Genomic DNA, 19,931 nt, shown 5'->3' on the forward strand with positions numbered 1-19,931 from the left:
GAAATTAAAAACACAGAAGTGATGTGATAATGACAGTTATCAAATCCCTCTATTTCATTGCATCAGGCGACATTTGTACCACCACGTTACACCACACAGCTAAGTTCATTTACCTTTTCGTTCCTCTTCGTTTATCCATCTGAATTAAGATAATCATTTTAAAACTTACTAAATACACGTCCATCAGGTATTGCACTACTGCTTGATTGTAAGTTTCAGTACATTATCAATGGTATATCTTAGCATCGATACTGCATTGGAGCATGGCTTATCGTGTGTGAAAACAGCTTCGGAATGCTTGTGCTCTAGAAAAGGGATATTGAAGCTACGGTAGACCTGTCACCTTCTAACTCCCGGGTTCAAGTTAGTTGCATTCATAAGAAATGATTGCAGGCAGGTTTTATCCATAATGTCACTGCCAGACGGTGGGAGCTAGACTGTAAACACATCCACGCACACACTTGTGTTGCAGAACTCAATATTAAAAATCTAGTTACGATTGCATTCTTCAATTTTTGCAACTTGATTACATTGTTTCGACAGGTCCTTTGTTGCCAAGCAATGTCGTTCATTAATCTTCAGTATATTAAAGTTTAACCCATCTATTCTCGTTGGATGTACAATTTTAATCGATCTAGGAGTTTTTCCCCACTCGAAATTGCTTTGTCTCTGCTCCCACCTGTTTATGCTCTCTTGTTTCTATGACCGGTGCATGGCCGACCAGTAGGAGCACATTTACATACAGATCGAAAGTTCATTTCCACTCTCGCATTTCTGCAGCATACGTTCACGAGCCTTACATATAGAACGTTTTTCACATTGAATTGAAAAGCAATTGTTTTCCACCCTCACACGTTCGATTGCACACTATGGTGCAAAAATAAAAAAAAAAACTATTTCCATTCAATACCGTACAGCTGCATCCAATCGATAGCCTCAATTTATCCGAACAAAACATGGGCTCTGCACGAGAATTGGATCCAATAGAGGGGAGAACTTTGTAATTGAACCATTCACTTGGTGCAGTGGGCGGCATATTGCTCTACTGTGCGTTTGCTTTAAAACGGTTCAATTTGCTATGAAGTTGAATTGTTTTAGAACTTCCATTTCGACAAATATTGAAATTCGTACAAACAGCAATCTATCTCGAGCTAAAATCAGCAGTTAACTAAGTGAAAATTCACCAACAGAACCACTTTGGCGCTGATTGAAATGTACTCAGTGACAGAGGATCCATTAAAATCTGAAAGCCACATCCCTCTTCGTCAATCAAAGGCTTTTAAAACCCACTTGCACTCTCAGTCAGCTAATCTAATCCAATCAACCTATGCCTTTTCCTACACATGTACTATGTATGCACCTACCCACCATTACACGAACCTCCTCTCGACCGACGGTATGGGGCCCTGATTTATCGATTTTGCTTTGATGTTCGATTTCCACACAATCTCTGGAATGTACCGGGAAGGAAAGGAGGCTGCCGTTTTAGAACTGACTAAATGACATGGATGGATTCCGTAACTCGGTTATGTTGGATTTTGAAACCTTTGGTGATGACGATGACGGCATAAGGTTGTGTAACAACACATCATTCTGTCGTTCAGGGAGTAGGGTTTCTTCGTTCACTAAAAAGTGGTTGATTCTGCATTTGAAGTCGGCATGTGTGATTTCTTAAAAGGGAGTTGATTCATCTTTGAGTTCGGTTTTGTGGTTTTTCGTTCACAATGAGATCTAGTTAGCAAGTGCACCGTAGGTTTGGAATTGTAACTGGACCAATGAGAAGGTAAAATGATTGAGTCCAAACCAAAATCATCATCGGTTTGAGATATATCAATAGAGAGAATTTCCACATCAACTGGTAAATCGATCAGACGCGTCCTACGCGATTCGACTAGGAAACAGTGGAAAAGGGTGGGGTTGAAGTTCTTGAGGAAGAGGTGTTGGAAATAGACGAGACGTCCCTGGTAGCCAAGAAGAACAGTGAAGAGGAAGCTGGTGATGCCCTGTAACAGCAATAATAGGAAATATTGAAACGAGAACGAATATTTGACCGTCCTGCCATGGCCGAGGTATGAGAACTATAGAGCATTTCCAGCCCAAAATGCAAACCGGTTGGACATGAGTGTTTCCAATTTGAATGAAACATTACTCACATATTTGCTGCTACCAATGGTTGCATTTTTCATTTAAATATGATTTTTTCTTCACAGTAACTTTTGAAAAGGGCGTGTTCAAAAAATTCATTAGACTTTTTTTCAAAAAAATCATAACACGAAAACTATAGATTTGATCAAGATGACATCTGAAGAGAAGTTGTAGTTAATTAAATTATTAAAAAAAAACACTGAAATAAAAAAAAAAAACTTAGTAAATAAACATTGATCAGTACCTACTGATTATAATAAAAACTATGTTTGTAAATATTGTATATACCTAATCCTAATCTTAAGGCTAAAACTAAAGTCAAATCTTAAAACTAGTGATCTTAAACTAAACTACAACTAAACTTATATAAACATGAATTAACATTGTGAACCAGTCTAATGAAGATGATCACCGATTCTCACGAGAGAGAATGATCTCATTCCAATGGTCAATCATTGCACTTGACCAAACGAACCGAATTGTACACACAATACGAGTAGTAGCAAATAGATACCCCAAGCGTGCGCAACCACATCTATTGTCGGTGTTCTTTTAATTTCTATTCCTCGATCGTCAACCATCCGTCGGTTGCAATAAATTAAAGGAAAGTGAAGTGGAAATCGAAATTTTGCTTGTGATCCGAAATCGATGTTATCGCGTCAGTGTGATCAGGTTTTGATCAATCGTGTGTCCGTGCGTAATTAACGTGAAAATCGCGGACTCCAACGTTAGTGGAAAGTGACTAACTGGCTAACTCACATCTTCTACTGGGAAGGTGGAGTAGCAGCAGTACTTTCGGGTGCTAAAGTGCTCCTCTGGTTTCTGTGCGCCGTTCGCGGTACGAACGGGAAGAAAAACCTCCGAATCCCGGCAAATACAGAGCCCACGGCTCGAACAAACATAAAAAAATGTAAAACGTTGACTCAAAACAAACCCCCTTCTATCATAAAATCTTAAAAAAAAAACTGAAGAAATGTTCTAAAGCTTGGTTAAAAATAAAGGCTGGTAACTTGCTTTTTAAAAAAAATAATATTTTTCCAAATAATTTGTTAATTTTTAAAGTTTATGAAATTGCATTATTTTTTGTATAGTAATAATTTATTTGAGTTTTACGCATAATCTTCAATAATTTTTACATAATATTTTTTTCTAAGTCCAGCCGTTCTCAAATTAATGTGAATAAATAGTAATAGTAATAATAATTGTCAACATTTTATACCATTTTCAAATATCGTGATACACCGAAACAAACAATTAATCAGATATGGGTACACGACGTTAGGCATACGGACGTTAGGCATACGGACGTTAGGCATACGGACGAAAGGAATAATGTACGATAGGCATAATGGACGTTGGGCATAAAGGACGTTAGGCATAATGGACGTTAGGCATAATCTACCCGATAAATTTTAGAAGGATGATAATGGGGACCGTCTATTGATTGCTGACTTCGGTGACAATAATGAAAGAGCCTTAATTTTTTGGAACTCATGAAAACTTGCGACGTCTTGGACAGGCAAAGTATTGGGTTACAGATGGTACGTTTGCCACAGTTCCTTGTTTGTTTCGGCAACTCGTCACTGTTCACGTCACTGTTTACATCAGCAGACGGTTCCGCTAGTTTTCATTCTGATGACAACAAAAACAGAATCGTTGTATCGAAAAGTATGGCAGGAAATCCTGGCAGCAGCAGGTATGTTTTTTTGTTATTGAATGAAAAACCACAGAATTCACCATTCTTCATTTCATGAGCTGTTCTTCGGCATCATATTTTATTCAACCTTAGCTGTTTTTTTGTTGTTATTGAATGAAAAATCACAGAATTCATCATTCTTTATTTCATGAGCTGTTCTTTGAGTAAAACCTTTTCTTCTTTGACAATTGCAATGTGTGTGTAAAAATATATTACAACAAATGTGTGATTTTTTTATTTCTAGATGCGATTGATTTCAAGATATAGTTCAAAACTATACTGAGTTTTCATTGCCAGATTACTTAACCGCTAGCGCTACTAATCTTGGATCTAAGTAAATATGTGGATAATGGATTCTTAACTGTGCTTATTAAATATACTATGTTTGTTTAACTTGTATCATTTTTTATTCAACGCTTAGTTTAATTTAAGCATTGTTTACCATGCTCGAAACAGGTTTCTAGAGTTACACAGCAGCAAGGTATTTTATGCCTAACGTCCATTATGCCTAACGTATATTATGCCTAAAGTCCATTATGCCTAATGACTCTATGCCTAACGTCCGTATGCCTAACGTTTTTATCCCTAATGGGGTACACTCATCAGATATGGCAGCTGTCAGAGTTTTTTTTTTTCTCTGTTCGGGACCTAACACCACTGCAACCAGTAATTTGATCTATTGTAGTATATCCCGTGTCCTTAGTTTAGTGCATGTCGTATTACTCCATCACTATTGAGAAATGATGAAGTATTCGATTTATTTTTCAGTTGTCATTCTTGAATTTATCGCAAGGATCCGACTCTAATTGCAAGTTCCCGCTATTTATACTCTTCGGAGTGTTGAAACACCCTCCAAAGGCGCGCCCCTGGAATGACACCGATAATGACCATGCATCAGAACTCTCGTTTTAACCACTTCAAACTAGAGATCAACGAATAGAGGATTAGGAATCACATACCTAGATAAAAACTAACTAATTTTTTCCTTGTTTCAAGATCATCCTCAGTGGGCAAAGCCGAGTCTTGTCACTATCAACAAGGCATAAAAAGTAACAAGGATTCCTTCCTTGGATTACTGAAAAATCCTGATCCCCTACTTTGAAGTAGTCAGGACTAGGAATCGGTGGTAGATCTTACATCCCGTAACGTACCACGAAAAGGTGATCTACCCACGTTACGGGGCTGTCAGACTTACCCTTACATAGACGCAGCGGAAGAGAAACAAGTTTATAAGTAAATACTCTTCAATATAGCCAAATAATCAACAAACCCCCTAACGTGTCTTTTTTCAGTCCTCTATTAGTTGTATACCTGGGTAGAATCGTGTATGTCATAACAGAGGCAAACATATTAACAAGTAAACTAATTTTACATTAAACCTGTATCTGAGATAAATTCTCTCGGTACTTCTCTGACGTTTACCATATAGTGCCTAAGGAACTCATACCATAGAGATCTCCTAGTACAATCTCACCAACACTAAAGTCCAACGTCTATATATGATAAAAGAATATGATGACCGCGTCAGGTATCCCGCGATATCACAACTAGTTAAAAAGGCACAGGCTTCTTTCACGCACACTTAAAAAAGGTTGCTTTAATTAATTGTACCTAATAAAGATAGGTATAATGTCAACATTGTAATTAATCTGCTAAATATATATTTTGGGAAGTCCTTCACCTGTTCCATACAGTTCATCTCTCTTAGCGTTTCAAGTTAAAAGGCAAGCGATTTTATGACCATGATTAACAATTTCAGTTGTGTTGTAAACCTTTACCTAATTCAAAGAAGTGTTGTTCAGGAGCAAGAAACTTTTTAGATGGAGTTATAAAATAAATAAAATGTTTTGAGTTTAAAATACCTCTGGGTAATTCTTTGAAAATTTGTAGTACATGCCGTCTTCAAGTTTATCGTTTGCCATCAAATATGAATATGAATATCATCCCATCGGTTATGTCTCTGGCTTCATCGACTTCAGCAGATTCTGTTGTCAATAGAATCAGTTTGTCCCATAATATTGAGACATTTAACCAAGGCATCATGGGTATCCATGTATCACCAATTCCGACAAAGAGGCTGAGAAGTGCGTGTTATCCTCAACAGTGACACATATTCGACCTTTCGGAAGATGATGACCAAAGAATCCTCAACGCCAAGGCTAAGGATGACGATGAAGTGATGAGCCAACTGAAGGAAAAATACGCGGATCCGGAATGCACTCGGGAAGAAAAGATGCAAGTATTATCCGTATTACCCAAATTTTGGTCTGTACAAAGAATCATGGATGAATTCGGTGTGAACATAAATAATTTTTTAACACCATAAAGGAAAAATTAAAAGTGCAATTCTCATCTTCTTCACTTTCTCAGGTGAACGATTTGGTCACCGAAGATGGAATATTATGTTCCCCTCGTTCCAAAGCAGGACATGGACTGAGAGCAGAGTTAGTAATATACAGTAATGAAATTCTACGAAGATGACGATATAAGCAGAGTTATGCCGGGCATAAGAGATTATGTGTCGAGTCCGCATCGTGCTTTCTTGCCGCGCGGATCTATTTGCTTTTTGCTGAAGGAAGTGTCACTACTACCTAAAGCTACAACAAATTTAAACAGCACTTTTCAGTGCTCAACCTGTAAATTTTTTTCTACCTTGTTCAACTCTTATTCCTCTTCGATCCTTGTTTGGACCCTACCCGAGGTAATCCTTCTTGGATATCGATTTGGAAAATTCCTCTTTGATCCTTCAGATTCTCAGATTGCTCACGGATGATGAGAATGATCCATCATCCAAGAAAAATTCTAGTAAACTTTCCCGGCTTAATGCCAAGAAGGAAAAGATTCCCCCTATTGTGATAACCACTTCCGATTTCCATGCTCTTCGCATGGAACTTTTGAATTTCGTGAAAGCTAAGTTTTCACTACAAATTGGACGTCGGGGTGAATGCCGTGTATTGGCTGAAACCTTAGACGGATTTAAATGTCTTCTCAAGTATCTTACTGAAAAGAAGCACAAATTTTTTACTTACGACACCAAAACTGAACGTGTGTTCAAGGTTGTCATGAAAGGACTGCCCCTGGATCAGATCAAAGATGAACTGGCAAAATTACTTGGAGTTGTGCCACTCCAAGTAATCAAAATGAAAATGAAATCCCGTCCTGGCGATTCGCGCAACGGGATTTCTAATGATTTTTATTTAGTTCACTTCAAGTCTAGTGAACTAAACAACCTTAAGGCCTTAGAAAAAGCTAGCCTTATGCTCCATGTCCGAGTGAAGTGGGAACACTTCAGGAAGACTGGAGGAAATTTCCAAAACCTCACTCAGTGTCGTAAGTGCCAGGGATGGGGTCACGGAACTAAAAATTGTTACATGCCAGCTAAATGCATGAATTGTGGTGATTCCTCTCACGCAAAGGACGACTGTCCTGTGAAGGAAGATCCTAAGAAATTTAAATGTTCAAATTGTGGTGAAAACCACAAATCCAATTTTTGGGAATGTAAGACTCGCAAAGCGATCCTACAACCACGTTTCCGAACAGGTACAAATTCCTCTGCTGTTAACAACGGTCAGCGAGGAACAAATTCTACATTCGTACCCGTAGGTACAAATATCACCCCTGCTTCAAATTTTTCATCTGTACCTACTCCCCTCGCTGCTAACAATGTTCAGCGAGTTAATGGAGCTACCTATGCTGCTATTGCAGTGGGTAGAAATCAAAATACTAACCAAAGTAATTCTAACGGAAATTTTGACAATTTTGACTTAGGAAGCATTACTGCCCCTAAAATGAAATTTTTACAGAATTCATTAATTGACATGATTTCTGATATGCTTAAATCTAACTCCATGTTTGATGCTATTCAAACTGGAGTAAAATTGGCTGATAATATTGTCATGACTTTAAAATTCAGTAATGGATTTTAAAGCTTTAAACATTTTAAATTGGAATGCTCGATCTCTTAAAGATAATGAAGACGAGCTATTTAACTTTTTAAGAGTTCATAACGTGCATATTGCCGTTATAACTGAAACGTTCCTTAAACCTGACCATAAGGTTAAGAAGGACTCAAATTATTTAATTTATAGAAATTGATCGCCACAGGGTCGGTGGCGTTGCCATCATTGTTCATAGACGAATCAAACATAATTTTTTTCTTCATTTGAAACCAAAGTTTTTGAAACTTTGGGAGTTTCCGATGAAACAAAATTTGGACAACTTACGTTTATAGCTGCCTATTTGCCATTCCAATGCGTAGGCCAGCAAAAGAATTTTCTCAAGGGTGACCTCCAGAAACTTACCCGTCATAGGTCTAAATTCTTCATTATTGGTGATTTTAATGCAAAACACCGCTCATGGAATAATGCTCAAAGCAATTCCAATGGTAATATTCTGTTTGATGATTGTTCTTAAAAATGTCCGTAGAAGACAATATCAAAGAACACGGGATCCTGCCATGAAAGTTATCTGGCGGGATTTGCAAAAACAAATTTAAAAACGATTCTCTGCCCTGAGGAACAAAACTTTTGAAAATAATGTTTCTAAATTAGACCCGAGTTCCAAACCCTTTTGGAAACTCACAAACATTTTGAAAAAACCTCAAAAGCCAATTCCAGCGCTTAAAGAAGGTGGTAAAATTTTGATCACAAATTTGGAAAAAGCTCAGAAACTTGCTAAGCAATTCGAGAGTTCCCATAATTTCAGTTTGGGTCTTACTAGTCCTATTGATAATCAGGTTGCTCGGGATTATCTGAATATTTTCTCTCGGGAAAATATTTTTGATGATTCCTGGGGGACTGATTTGGACGAAGTAAGGTCAATAACTAAAAAGTTTCAAAATATGAAAGCTCCAGGTGATGATGGAATTTTCTATATCCTCATCAAAAAACTCCCTGAGAGTACCTTGTCTTTCCTGGTAAAATTATTTAACAGATGTTTCCATTTGGCATACTTTCCTGATAAATGGAAAAATGCAAAAGTTGTTCCAATTTTGAAGCCGGATAAAAATCCAGCTGAAGCTTCTAGCTACCGTCCAATAAGTTTGCTTTCTTCAATAAGTAAACTTTTTGAAAAGATAATTTTAAATAGAATGATGCTTCACATCAATACGAACTCAATTTTTGCAGATTAGTAGTTTGGATTTCGCCATGGGCATTCAACTACTCATCAACTCTTAAGAGTTACCAATTTAATTCGTTCAAACAAATCGGAAGGCCACTCAACTGGAGTTGCTCTTCTAGACATAGAAAAAGCATTCGACAGTGTTTGGCATGAAGGTTTGATTGCTAAATTGAAAAAGTTTAATTTTCCACTTTATATTATGAAATTAGTTCAAAATTATTTAACTGACAGAACTCTTCAAGTAAATTATCTAAATTCCAAATCTAATCGACTACCTGTTAGGGCAGGAGTTCCTCAGGGTAGCATTCTTGGGCCTATATTGTATAACATTTTCACTTCGGACCTCCCTGATTTGCCTCAGGGTTGCCACAAATCTTTGTTCGCTGATGACACAGGCATTTCCGCTAAAGGAAGAAGTCTTCGTGTTATTTGCAGCAGACTGCAGAAAAGTTTAGATATTTTCTCTTCTTATTTACAAAAATGGAAGATTTCTCCCAACGCTTCCAAAACTCAACTTATAATATTTCCACATAAGCCTAGGGCTTCCTTTTTGAAACCTAGTAGTAGTCACATAGTCACTATGAACGGAGTTCCAATTTCCTGGTCAAACCAAGTGAAATATCTTGGATTAATACTTGACCAAAAATTAACTTTTAAAGATCACATTGAGGGCATTCAAGCCAAATGTAACAAATATATAAAATGTTTGTATCCTCTTATAAACAGGAAATCCAAACTTTGCCTGACGAATAAACTTCTAATATTTAAACAAGTTTTTAGACCGGCCATGCTTTACGCTGTGCCAATATGGTCTAGTTGTTTCACTACCAGGAAAAAAACACTTCAAAGGATTCAGAACAAAATTCTGAAGATGATTTTGAAGTTGTCTCCCTGGTACAGTACTACCGAAGTACATAGAATTTCGAATGTTGAGACTTTAGCACAAATGTCCAACAAAATAATTAATAATTTCAGGCAAAAATCGTTGCAATCCTCAATTGCAACGATTAATTCCCTTTATACTTAGATAAGATTTAGTTTTAGTTTTTAGTTTTAAGATATCAATTGTTATACTGACACGCAGGTTAAAAAACCTGTTTAAAATACTGAATTGCCAAGACAGGAACAATGTAAAAATACTTAGATATATATCATAACAATTAAGGCTGGTAAGTTACTGTAGTAACTGGAGCACCTAGGTTAAAATGAAATGTAATTTATTTTGAATTTGAAACAAATAAAGAGTTTAAAAAAAAGAGATTATGTGTCTGTAGTGACGGGTGGTGTACGCCAGGTAATACAAAAACGTCTACTAACAATACCGCTCAAAGAATCATACTTGCATTTTACGGAAACCCATAAAGATGTTAACATTAGCTTTAGCTCATTTGCAGCCTTACGGCCAAAAAATTGTGAACTTCTTAGTAAATCAGGATCCCATAATGTTTGTGTATGTACGATTCAAGAAAATATAAATCTAATGTTGAACAGTCTGAAAAAAGATCGAATATTGTGTGATCGCACTATTTATACGGAACAACTTCTTTGCGATTCACAATGTAGAACAGACTTTTGCCATCTTTGAACGTGCATGAATTGTTACGATACGTCATTATCCGAATCAAAATTATTAGAAAAGTTGAAAGATATACAAATATTAGAAGTATCATTTGAACAGTGGACTACGACTGATAGGTGTAATATTGAGTTTAAAACTTTGCCTTTCGAAGATTTTTCATTTTTCATTACTGAAAAGTTAGACAAATTAATATATCATGATTTTATAAAAAATAAAAAGGCAGAATTCTTTAAATAAAAAAAAAACAAATTCTCCAACATGGCGATGCGACTTTTCTGAAAACTACATATTTGTCCTACAAGATGAGGTTCAACGCTATCATTGGAATAATTCTCAATGTACAATTCATCCATTTGTCAGGGGGAACGACACTCATTTGGATGTAATTTTTCAGTCTAGTTATTACTTGGGATTTCCGGGGAAAAGCATAATTGATGGGATTTTTTTGAGTGTGTCATGTTGACGAAAATAGAGCAGGGATAGAAAAAGTAGATGGGAATATACCTGGGACTGGGAATGGATGTGAAGTGAGGGGTGTTAAAAAGTTTCAGAGGGATACGAGTCTGAACGCGAAGATGATAGGTGTAAAAAGAAAATTAAAATTTGCTGGAAGGCAGCGTCCATAAATTAACGTTTATAGAGGAGAGGGAATCACCTATATCGTTACGAATCATTACATAGGGGAGGAGGAGTAATGATTGTTATGTTTGAAAATACACGTAAAAAATTTCATCAATAAATCTTGCTTGCAAAATGTATATGTTTTAGTTTTATATCTTGAGATTTTTGGTATTCATAAACTTTTGAAAAGCAGGTACGCTGATCTTTTGTTTTTATTTTGAAAATAATAATATAATTACCTAGATATAAAAAAAGACATAACGAAATCTAAAATTAATTAAATTGTGGCCCTTAGAGCGTCGCGGAATATAAAGAGGGGGATCATTTTCAGTGTTACTTTTTGTTTGAAAATATTTATTTTTAGCGTAACGTAATTAATGGTCACCGCCCAACAATATTAACTAAAGCTCATAACTCAAGTGCAGAAAACGGTTCCGTACCGAATAGGTCGAAACTGTACTTATGAGGAACGGGTGGTGGCGATGGATCACTAGGATCCGGTTAATATTCCCAGCTGTATTTGGACGGGAATTTGATTCTCAATATTCTCGAGCAAAAACTTCATCAGCCGGTGAGTGTCTTCCTTCGCCAGTAGGTCTTTCTTTTCCGAACCCTTGACCAACAGCAGCGACGAGTACAACTTGGGCCGAGTGGAAAAAATGACCTGAATTCCTTTTCCACCTGTTTGTCGTAGGGGGTTTGATTGGTGATGCTTTTCCCGGGCCTAGAATCAGCAGTTGAATGAAATCAACAATAATTATTGCTTCGTGCCTGTTCGGCAACTTCCATGCTACAACAAAGAGACACCTGGGCTCATATCCGTCGAATTCGATCGGTTTGAGTCCGGAAAATGGATGCACTTGATGTTTTTGCCCCCGCGACCAATTATGGTCAACTGACATACGTGGTGTTTGTTGTGGAGATTATTGAAAATTGACAGTAACTGGCTTCGCGGTCTACCTGAAAACTTCGAAAAACTGCACGGCTTGCTTGACAATTTGTGTGCATGCAGAAAGGATAAGTTGGGAATAGAAAGAATAGATAGGATGGATTGAAATTTTGTGCACGTTGAAAATTTTATGAGAGGTTTGGGTAAAAATAGGATAATTCTGAAGTGTCGTTCCTCCTGCCACGAGGGGCACGCAATATAAAGAACCGGAGTGTTGAAGTTAAAATGCAATCAAAATTACTTAAAGTAATTAATGCGTTTTGAAGTAATACTGACGGTAATTAAAGTTATCTATCCGTAATTAATGTATGTAATTAATGTACTTTAATGGCGAAACTTCGACTGTAATTAATGGAGTAAAAAAATAGTTAATGTTCTACATTGTGTAATAAATGTAATTAATGCAGTAGTTTTATTTCTACTCGTAAAGCACAAATTTCTAAACTTCTTTTCACTAGAAGACAAATCAACTAATTTTTTCACTCTCTGAACGAATTTTTACACCCGCTTGCTACGATGTTTATTTTGTTGCTATGGTTACGCTCAGGGGTGGCCTAACGGTTGGCGGCGTGACGACTGCGATACCCGAGTAGAAAAGTTCGGACTGGCAGTGTTAGCAACAGTTCTTGAGCGGTCGGCTATCATCTCTTTTTGCCAGTGGTGGCGGGGACACACACCCCTCACCATCCCTCTCCGAAGGGGGAGTTTGGTAAAGAGAGATGATAAAACCGATTTGTACCTTCCTAAAGTTTTCCTTGCTCGCTGTCTACTCTCTATATGCAATTTTCACACTGCCGTACTCTAAACGGAACTATCAATTCTATACTTTCATCTCCTCCTCATCTTTATTATCACTTTATACCCCGTTCACATTACAGCATATATCACGTAATATAGGCTGTCTTGCAATGAGCACTCATACATAGGATTTCCAGTGAAAACTAGATGTATGAGAGCTCATTGCAAGACAGCGTATATCACGTGATATACGCTGTAATGTGAACGGGGTATTAGTTTGTTATTTGAAATTAGTATCTTCAAGTATGCAAAACTCAAATAAATTATTATTTTACTAAAAGATACACAATTTCATAAACATAAATTAACAAAAAATAAAAAATATATAGATTCTTTAAAACAAGCTACCAGCCTAAACTCTTCGCCAAATTTTATACCATTTCTTCAGCTATCTTGATAAAAAATATAAAGATTTGAGGAGACGTGTTTTGAGATAATCAACGTTATAGTTTTTTTTTGATATTAATTCACTAAGTTTTTTTTATTTAAGTGTATTTTTTCCTTAAAGATAATTTAACTACCTACAACTTTTTAACAGATGTCATTTTGTTGAGATCAATAGTTTTCATGTTATGATTTAAAATATTATCAATTTTTTAATACGCCCATTTATAAAGTTACTGTGTCGAAAAAAATCATATTTAAATGAAAAATGCAACCATTGATAGCAGCGAACATGTGAGCAATGTTTCATTTAAATCGGAAGAGACAAAATTGACATATTTTTTAGCGTTTTGTGCTGGAAATGAACTATATACGTTTATTTATTGTAACAAAACAAGGAAGCTACATAACAAGCAATGACAATAATACAGGAACAAGTGGTGACATCCATTGGTAGGTGCAGGAGCTATTTTATGTTAAGGGTAGAGGCAGTAGTAGTCGCCTGCACGAACACTAGCATTTCGGCCCTCGTGACCAGAAAGTTTTATGCCTCAGAAAAATCCCACTGACCTCGGCCGGGATTGAGCCCAGATCCATTGGGGTGAGAAGCAGTCACGATTAACACTACACCACCGGCACCTGCCTGAATCATCTTCGCGCGGTTGTGTTTATCACATAATAACATCAGCGAAGGAGTCACAGAGGGATCTGTCATTTTCAGCGCTATGGGATGTTAAGATTGCCAGTAGGCACAATTTTTCGATTGATGTTTGTATAGCTCGGTTGACATGAAGAAACACCCTCCGACACCCAACAACACGCAAGAAACACAATCAGTACAGTAACAAGGTGGTAGAGTGACGTACCCCCTGGTGTAGGTCACTCATTGAATGAGTAAATTTTGATCAAATGTGAATAAATGTCACGCATATTTGAGTTACATTTATTCAAATTTGAGTAAAAATTTACTAATTCTATGAGTGACCAACGTTTTTACGAATTTGAGTGAACGGGATTCAAATATGAGTCAGATTAATTTATCTGGTAGGCCTTTCAAAAAACTATCAAGCCGAACAATGCATTGGCTCCTAAGTAACATTGATCGAATCTCTCCGTCAACTTTCTCAATCGTTAATAACTTGACCTCAAAACATATGTATTGTGGCATAAAATATTTGTCGTGCGACGTAACTTATAAATATGTATCTAATTGATGATTTTTTTTTTCCTTTGGTTTTTTCCGTCGATCTTGTTTTCCGTGCTGAGCACTAATGCTACCGGCGCCAGCAAGGCAGCTCCCACACCTGGACCCTACCTATCGACCCCATCAACTCATGAATCGGGGACCAACGGCTTTACTTCCCTTCCAAAGGCATGCGTGATCAGAGATGTTATGGCTCAGAACATCCCGGCGGCACCGACTGGATTTTAGCCCGGGCCTGCTGGGGTGAGAGGTAATCACGCTTAAGATTAAAATAGGGCTTCCAAACATTATATTATTCATGTATCAACCTTCTACCGCATAAAGGGTAATTACCGGGTTTGAAACGTACTATGAGGACTCAATAATTTCGGATACATAACTTATAGAATTATTGCATATTTCCTGACTGCGTAGCATTTTTAATTTATGATAAATTATTTCATTCTGATTTAACCGGCATTAAATTTTCCATTGCCTGTTTTCAGAAAACATATCCATTAATCACAACCTAACCTGTGATATAAAATTCGTACCTGATGGTCTCACAGTTTAATCGCTAATGATGAGCATCATGAGCGATATCATTAAAAATCGATAACAAGCCCAACGTACTGGGACTAGGGTCGATGCAGTTTACAAAAAAAAAACAATACCAATAAATTATAATAATCTAATCTTTATTTTAACAATATTCAACATTCAATAGCTTGGTTGGTGATTTTCAATGCATTCCAAGGTTTTAATCACTTTCAACATTTCCTCATAAGACATTTTCAGCGACATGTTAGGTAAGCTACTCACAATTTCTTCAGCTTGCAAATCTGAGCGCACCGCTTCAACGCTTTTGGTTTCTTCATTGCGCTTCTTTGCATTTTCTATATCAATTTCTTCCCCGAACAGGAATTCGTCGGATTTGTAGTAATCTTTCACCTTGCTCTTGGTTGACTCTTCACTCGATCGTTTACTGCTGTACTTCTTGGCGGTTCGTTCCTTTTTCTCCGTTTGCTTCGATGACTTTCGCGTCTTCTTGTCCACTTTCAGCGATTCATCCGAAGAACGTCTCTTCTTGCTTGCTCTGCTCGTGTGCTCCACCTCCTCCTTCTCAGAGGGAGCCGACCGTTTCTCCGCTCGTCGGTAATCCCGTTCCAGCATTTCCGGCCGTGGAAAATCCCCTCCTTCGTGAACGTAGGATCGCAGCAAAACCTGGGTCCGAGTGCTGCGAAGCGTAAATTGATAGGTGATCTCGATCAGCTGGTAGCATTCTCCACAAACGAATGGCGGTAGGTCCTTGTCGTCGTTCAGGAAATTTGGAAAGCACTCCATCAGTTGCACCATCAGGTTCTGGTTCACGTTGATGTCGACGAGATAGCGCTGCTTCAGGCAAAGACGACACATTTCGGCTGTCCTGATCGAGTGAGTACGGTACCCGAAGCCGGAATCGATGAATTCTTCTGCGATTAATGAGCTCATGATGATGAGTTGATTTTCTTTTTAGGTGTGGTGATTGATGTTGCTTGAACATCCTATTTATACACCCTAGCAGAGAAGCGGAACATTTTAGGTAATAGTTTGTAGTTTCTACCAACAGGTAGTTCAGTAGTTATTCAGCTTCAGGTACTGCAATTAAGAGTATTATGTTTGTATTTCAATCAATCTAATTCATTACCTATACTGCTAGGCTGAAGAGCAATTTCAGGAATGTCATTTCGTCAAAAAAGATACGATGAATAAAATTTCTATAGCCGTTCCTCTTTGAAGCTCCTGTAACTAAGTAAAGATTGCTCCATAAACTGTGCCCAGCAGAGTCAGAGTCAGTAAAGAAAGTCAAACAATTTCAAACGGCACACAGCTTTCCTAACTTAGTGCCCTTCCGATCCCGTTTTATCGAGTTTCCATTGCCACTTGCCACCTTGCATTGCAAACCATATGCGGGTAACTTTTGCAGATTGCAACAGTAGCTCCTTCAGAGAGCACAGGACGAAGCGCTTTGCCTTATTAACAAATAGAGCAAAACAAAATGAACGGCAATGAAATCCGCTCCTGGTCTATTGAACTTTGAACAAAAGCAACCTCCCCCAGAAAAGCGGACCAGATTAGGGTTCAACTGCATACTACTCGGTCTGATACTGGTGGCAAGAGCATAGGAACAGCTTTCACCTCGCAATTATTTTCCTTCTTCCGCATTGTGCCCAGAACAGAGCAACAAAAGTGTTTTTGTAGTTTCCAAATCGCGGAAACGTTACTCTTTCATGGAGTAACCAACCAACCCAACCGGAACCGGTTCCCGGGCAGAAGGTGAACATTTCAGAAGCAGATGATATTTTTTTGCTGGTGGAACAAACTCGTGAAAATTAAACTCAACCTCGGAGTGGGTGGAAGAAAAGCGATAATAGTCAAAAATAATTGCTTTTCTATTCAGGCCGCTTATGGTGGGAAGGAAGCCGAAGCTATCTATACCTACCTAGATGCAGCTACACAAACTGCTATGGACCGATTCAGCCATGAATGGAAAGTAAAATCTCGGTGAAATATTGATTTTGCTCTATTGCGGACCCAATTGGGAATGGGAATCTGTGGCAATAAATAGGTTGGTTGAGATTCTTGGGCATACCTACTACAGTACAATAGCGTTGGCAGAGAAGAATGAACTAGCAGATGGTGCTAGTGGTTGAGCTATTGAATTACAATCAGTTATCTCTAGCGGAATTTGGCAAAGCCGGCTCGATTGGAATAATGGAGAAGCAATGGACTTATAGGGGATTCATTAAGTTCATGTGTTGGTACAAACTCAAATTTGAAGTTAGTTATTATTGCCATTACGTAAACTCAATCTAGCCTTTCATAAAATAAATCAGAATACGATGAGCTTGCAGTAAATGCTGTCAGCTACGACTTTGCTTATGGTTCAAGATTTTATTATCGTTTGTTTGGCTCGACCAAATTATGTTGGGACTGACCTGTATTTACCTTGGTTTATCGCGAACAATAACAGCGTTCAACGAATAATCAAGTTGTAGTACCAAAATGACACGTTTACATTATATGGAAATCTAATAACTGGTCAGTACTAGAAATACAAATGTTACGATTGAAAATGAATACGTAAAATACATTAATGTATCAACTCACGGTGGGAGTAGCCGTCAACAATGCTGATGATGGTACAGCACGCAACAACCACCCTACTGCTTCCTCTCTGAGATGATCACGTTGGTCATGACGAGAGGAGCAACACAATAGTTGGGTAAAGAAGAATTGCATTATAACACACCATCGACTGGAAATGCTCCCGCAACGTGGGGCTTTAGGTAGTGATGAAAACGTCGCTAGAACTATTCCACAGCCGCAGTCAGTTTATGAGTAAAAAGAGGGACGCACATTTTTGCCTGTAGACTTGGAGACATACTTCAAGTCTCCGCGTACATCGTACGAGTTAGGCAAAAATGTGCGTCTATCTTTAAAAACTGTCGCATTAATGGCCCTTCGCTCATTTTCAACTTCTATTCAATTTTCAAACTGCCGTACTCTAACGGAACTATCCACCTACCCTCTTCTAAAGATCATTCTCTAGCTAATAAATCATCACACTAAAGCTTCATGTTACCATTTCCAACCAACTCTGAAATACGTTAACTTCGCGTATGAAGTAACATAAAAACACTTTGAATATACTAAAGATGTTTTATCATTTTGCTTTGCTTAATTGTCGGAGTCACAAAATATTGTAAAAATTTCTAAATGCTAATCGCTTAGAGTTGATTATATGGACAACATTAAAAGGACTATTGTTGCAAGGTTATTATCCTTTTATAAGTCTTGCTCAACTTTTTGGCTCAGCTCTAGTACTCTCTTCGGTCCCAAGCTAATCGATGCGCCCTTCGAAACATAGGAAAATCCACGAACCCCTCATTTTATCTGTCAAACTTTCATAGCGAATAAAAAAAATTAAAACCAGAATATAGCCACTTTACCCCAAAATTTCAATTCTTTATTAAATTCGCTTTGATCTCTTGATTCTGAACAACATATAAAAAATCGCAAGGTTCTAGGACATTTTTTATAATATGGCCACTTTATCGGTCAATCCAGATTATCCGGTGAACCAGGATATGGCCACCATATTCCAAAGTATGTATTCCAAGCTAAATACGCTTTGATCTCTTGCTTCTGAACAACATAGAAAAAATCGCAAGGTTCTAGGACATTTTTTTATGTGGCCACTTTATCGGTCGTTCCGGATCCTCCTTTAGGCCAGTAGAGTTTTCCTGAGGGCGTATATGGTGTATTTACACCATATATACTTAGTACATCAATTTCCAGTAATATACGTTAAGTAAAGTCTAAAATTATGACGATAGATAGTGGCATTTCCTACATTACCGGGAACTCGGATTTATCCCGGCCCTCTATCTCGGTACGCAAAAGTCTCCGGCCAATGAGACCACCACCAATCGATTCAGGAGAGTTTTTACTTTGAGAATATGTATAAAATGTTGACTGAAACCGTATGGCAGCCGAGATATTAAATTTAGTCGTGGCTTTGTCATTTTTGCCCACTGTGCACCGGTTGGAAACTAACTCACTTCTTGACTAGTATATTGTTCCCAAGCAAATCGATTAACGTACACGGTAAGAAAAAAGTACCCAACGGCCAGTTCACTTTTACCTACTTTTGACTAGTTTGTCTCCTTTTCTCCTTCTAATGTTGTCAAAAACTGAGGAGCAAAACCCCCCAACAGGGGTAGTAAAGTGCGGGAACCCAACATTGAGTATAATCATATTTACCAACTGTTGGGTACAACTAACTTACTTTTTGATTGAAAGCTAGTGGAAAATTCCATACGAATTGCACACAAGTAAATGAAATTTACTTTGACCCGCTTTACCTACTTTTGGGTTCCTGCACTATAGTGCCGAGATGAGTGAAAAGAACTTATTTTTGGGTACTTTTTTCTAACCGTGTACCCCATTCTAGTCGAGATTCTAGTACTATACTATGTTTGTTTACAGCGGCGCCAGTGATGTAGTGGTAAGCGTGATTACCTCTCATCCCAGCATACCTGAGTCAAATCCCAGTCGGCGCCGCTGGGGTGTTCTGAGGCATAACATCTCTGATCATGCCTTCCTTCGGAAGGGAAGTAAAGCCGTTGGTCCCGGTTCATGAGTTGATGGGTCGATAGGTAGGGTCCAGGTGTGGGAGCTGCCTTCCTGGCGTCGGTAGCATTGGTGCTCAGCACGGAAAAACAAGATCGACGGAAAACAAATCAAGGAAAAAAAATCCTGCCGTCAAATCAAACTTTACGGCTAACAAATTCGCAAAAGCGTAGGTCACTCGTAGAATGAGTAATTTTTAATCATATCTGAGTAAATGTCAATCATATACGAATGATATTTATTAATATTTGAGTAAAATTTAACTCATCGTATGAGTATT

General features: G+C 37.8%; 1 protein-coding gene across 1 annotated transcript; it reads right to left on the bottom strand.

Annotated features, from left to right (window-relative positions):
* Nucleotides 1-15,196: 15,196 nt before the first annotated feature.
* LOC135709334 (uncharacterized) lies at nucleotides 15,197-15,967 on the bottom strand. Its single transcript, XM_065231641.1, has one exon. It carries the CDS (start codon nucleotides 15,965-15,967, stop codon nucleotides 15,197-15,199), a length of 771 nt encoding a protein of 256 aa, XP_065087713.1.
* Between the last annotated feature and the right edge of the window lie 3,964 nt (nucleotides 15,968-19,931).

The sequence above is a fragment of the Ochlerotatus camptorhynchus genome, unplaced genomic scaffold (genome assembly GCF_037179485.1).
Source record: "Ochlerotatus camptorhynchus isolate MF236.1 unplaced genomic scaffold, CSIRO-AGI_Acam_v1.1 ptg000357l, whole genome shotgun sequence".
NCBI lineage: Eukaryota > Metazoa > Arthropoda > Insecta > Diptera > Culicidae > Ochlerotatus > Ochlerotatus camptorhynchus.

What these genes read in the sequence shown, in the direction of transcription:
- LOC135709334 (XM_065231641.1), bottom strand. Translation starts at nt 15,967, where the DNA reads ATGAGCTCATTAATCGCAGAAGAATTCATCGATTCCGGCTTCGGGTAC.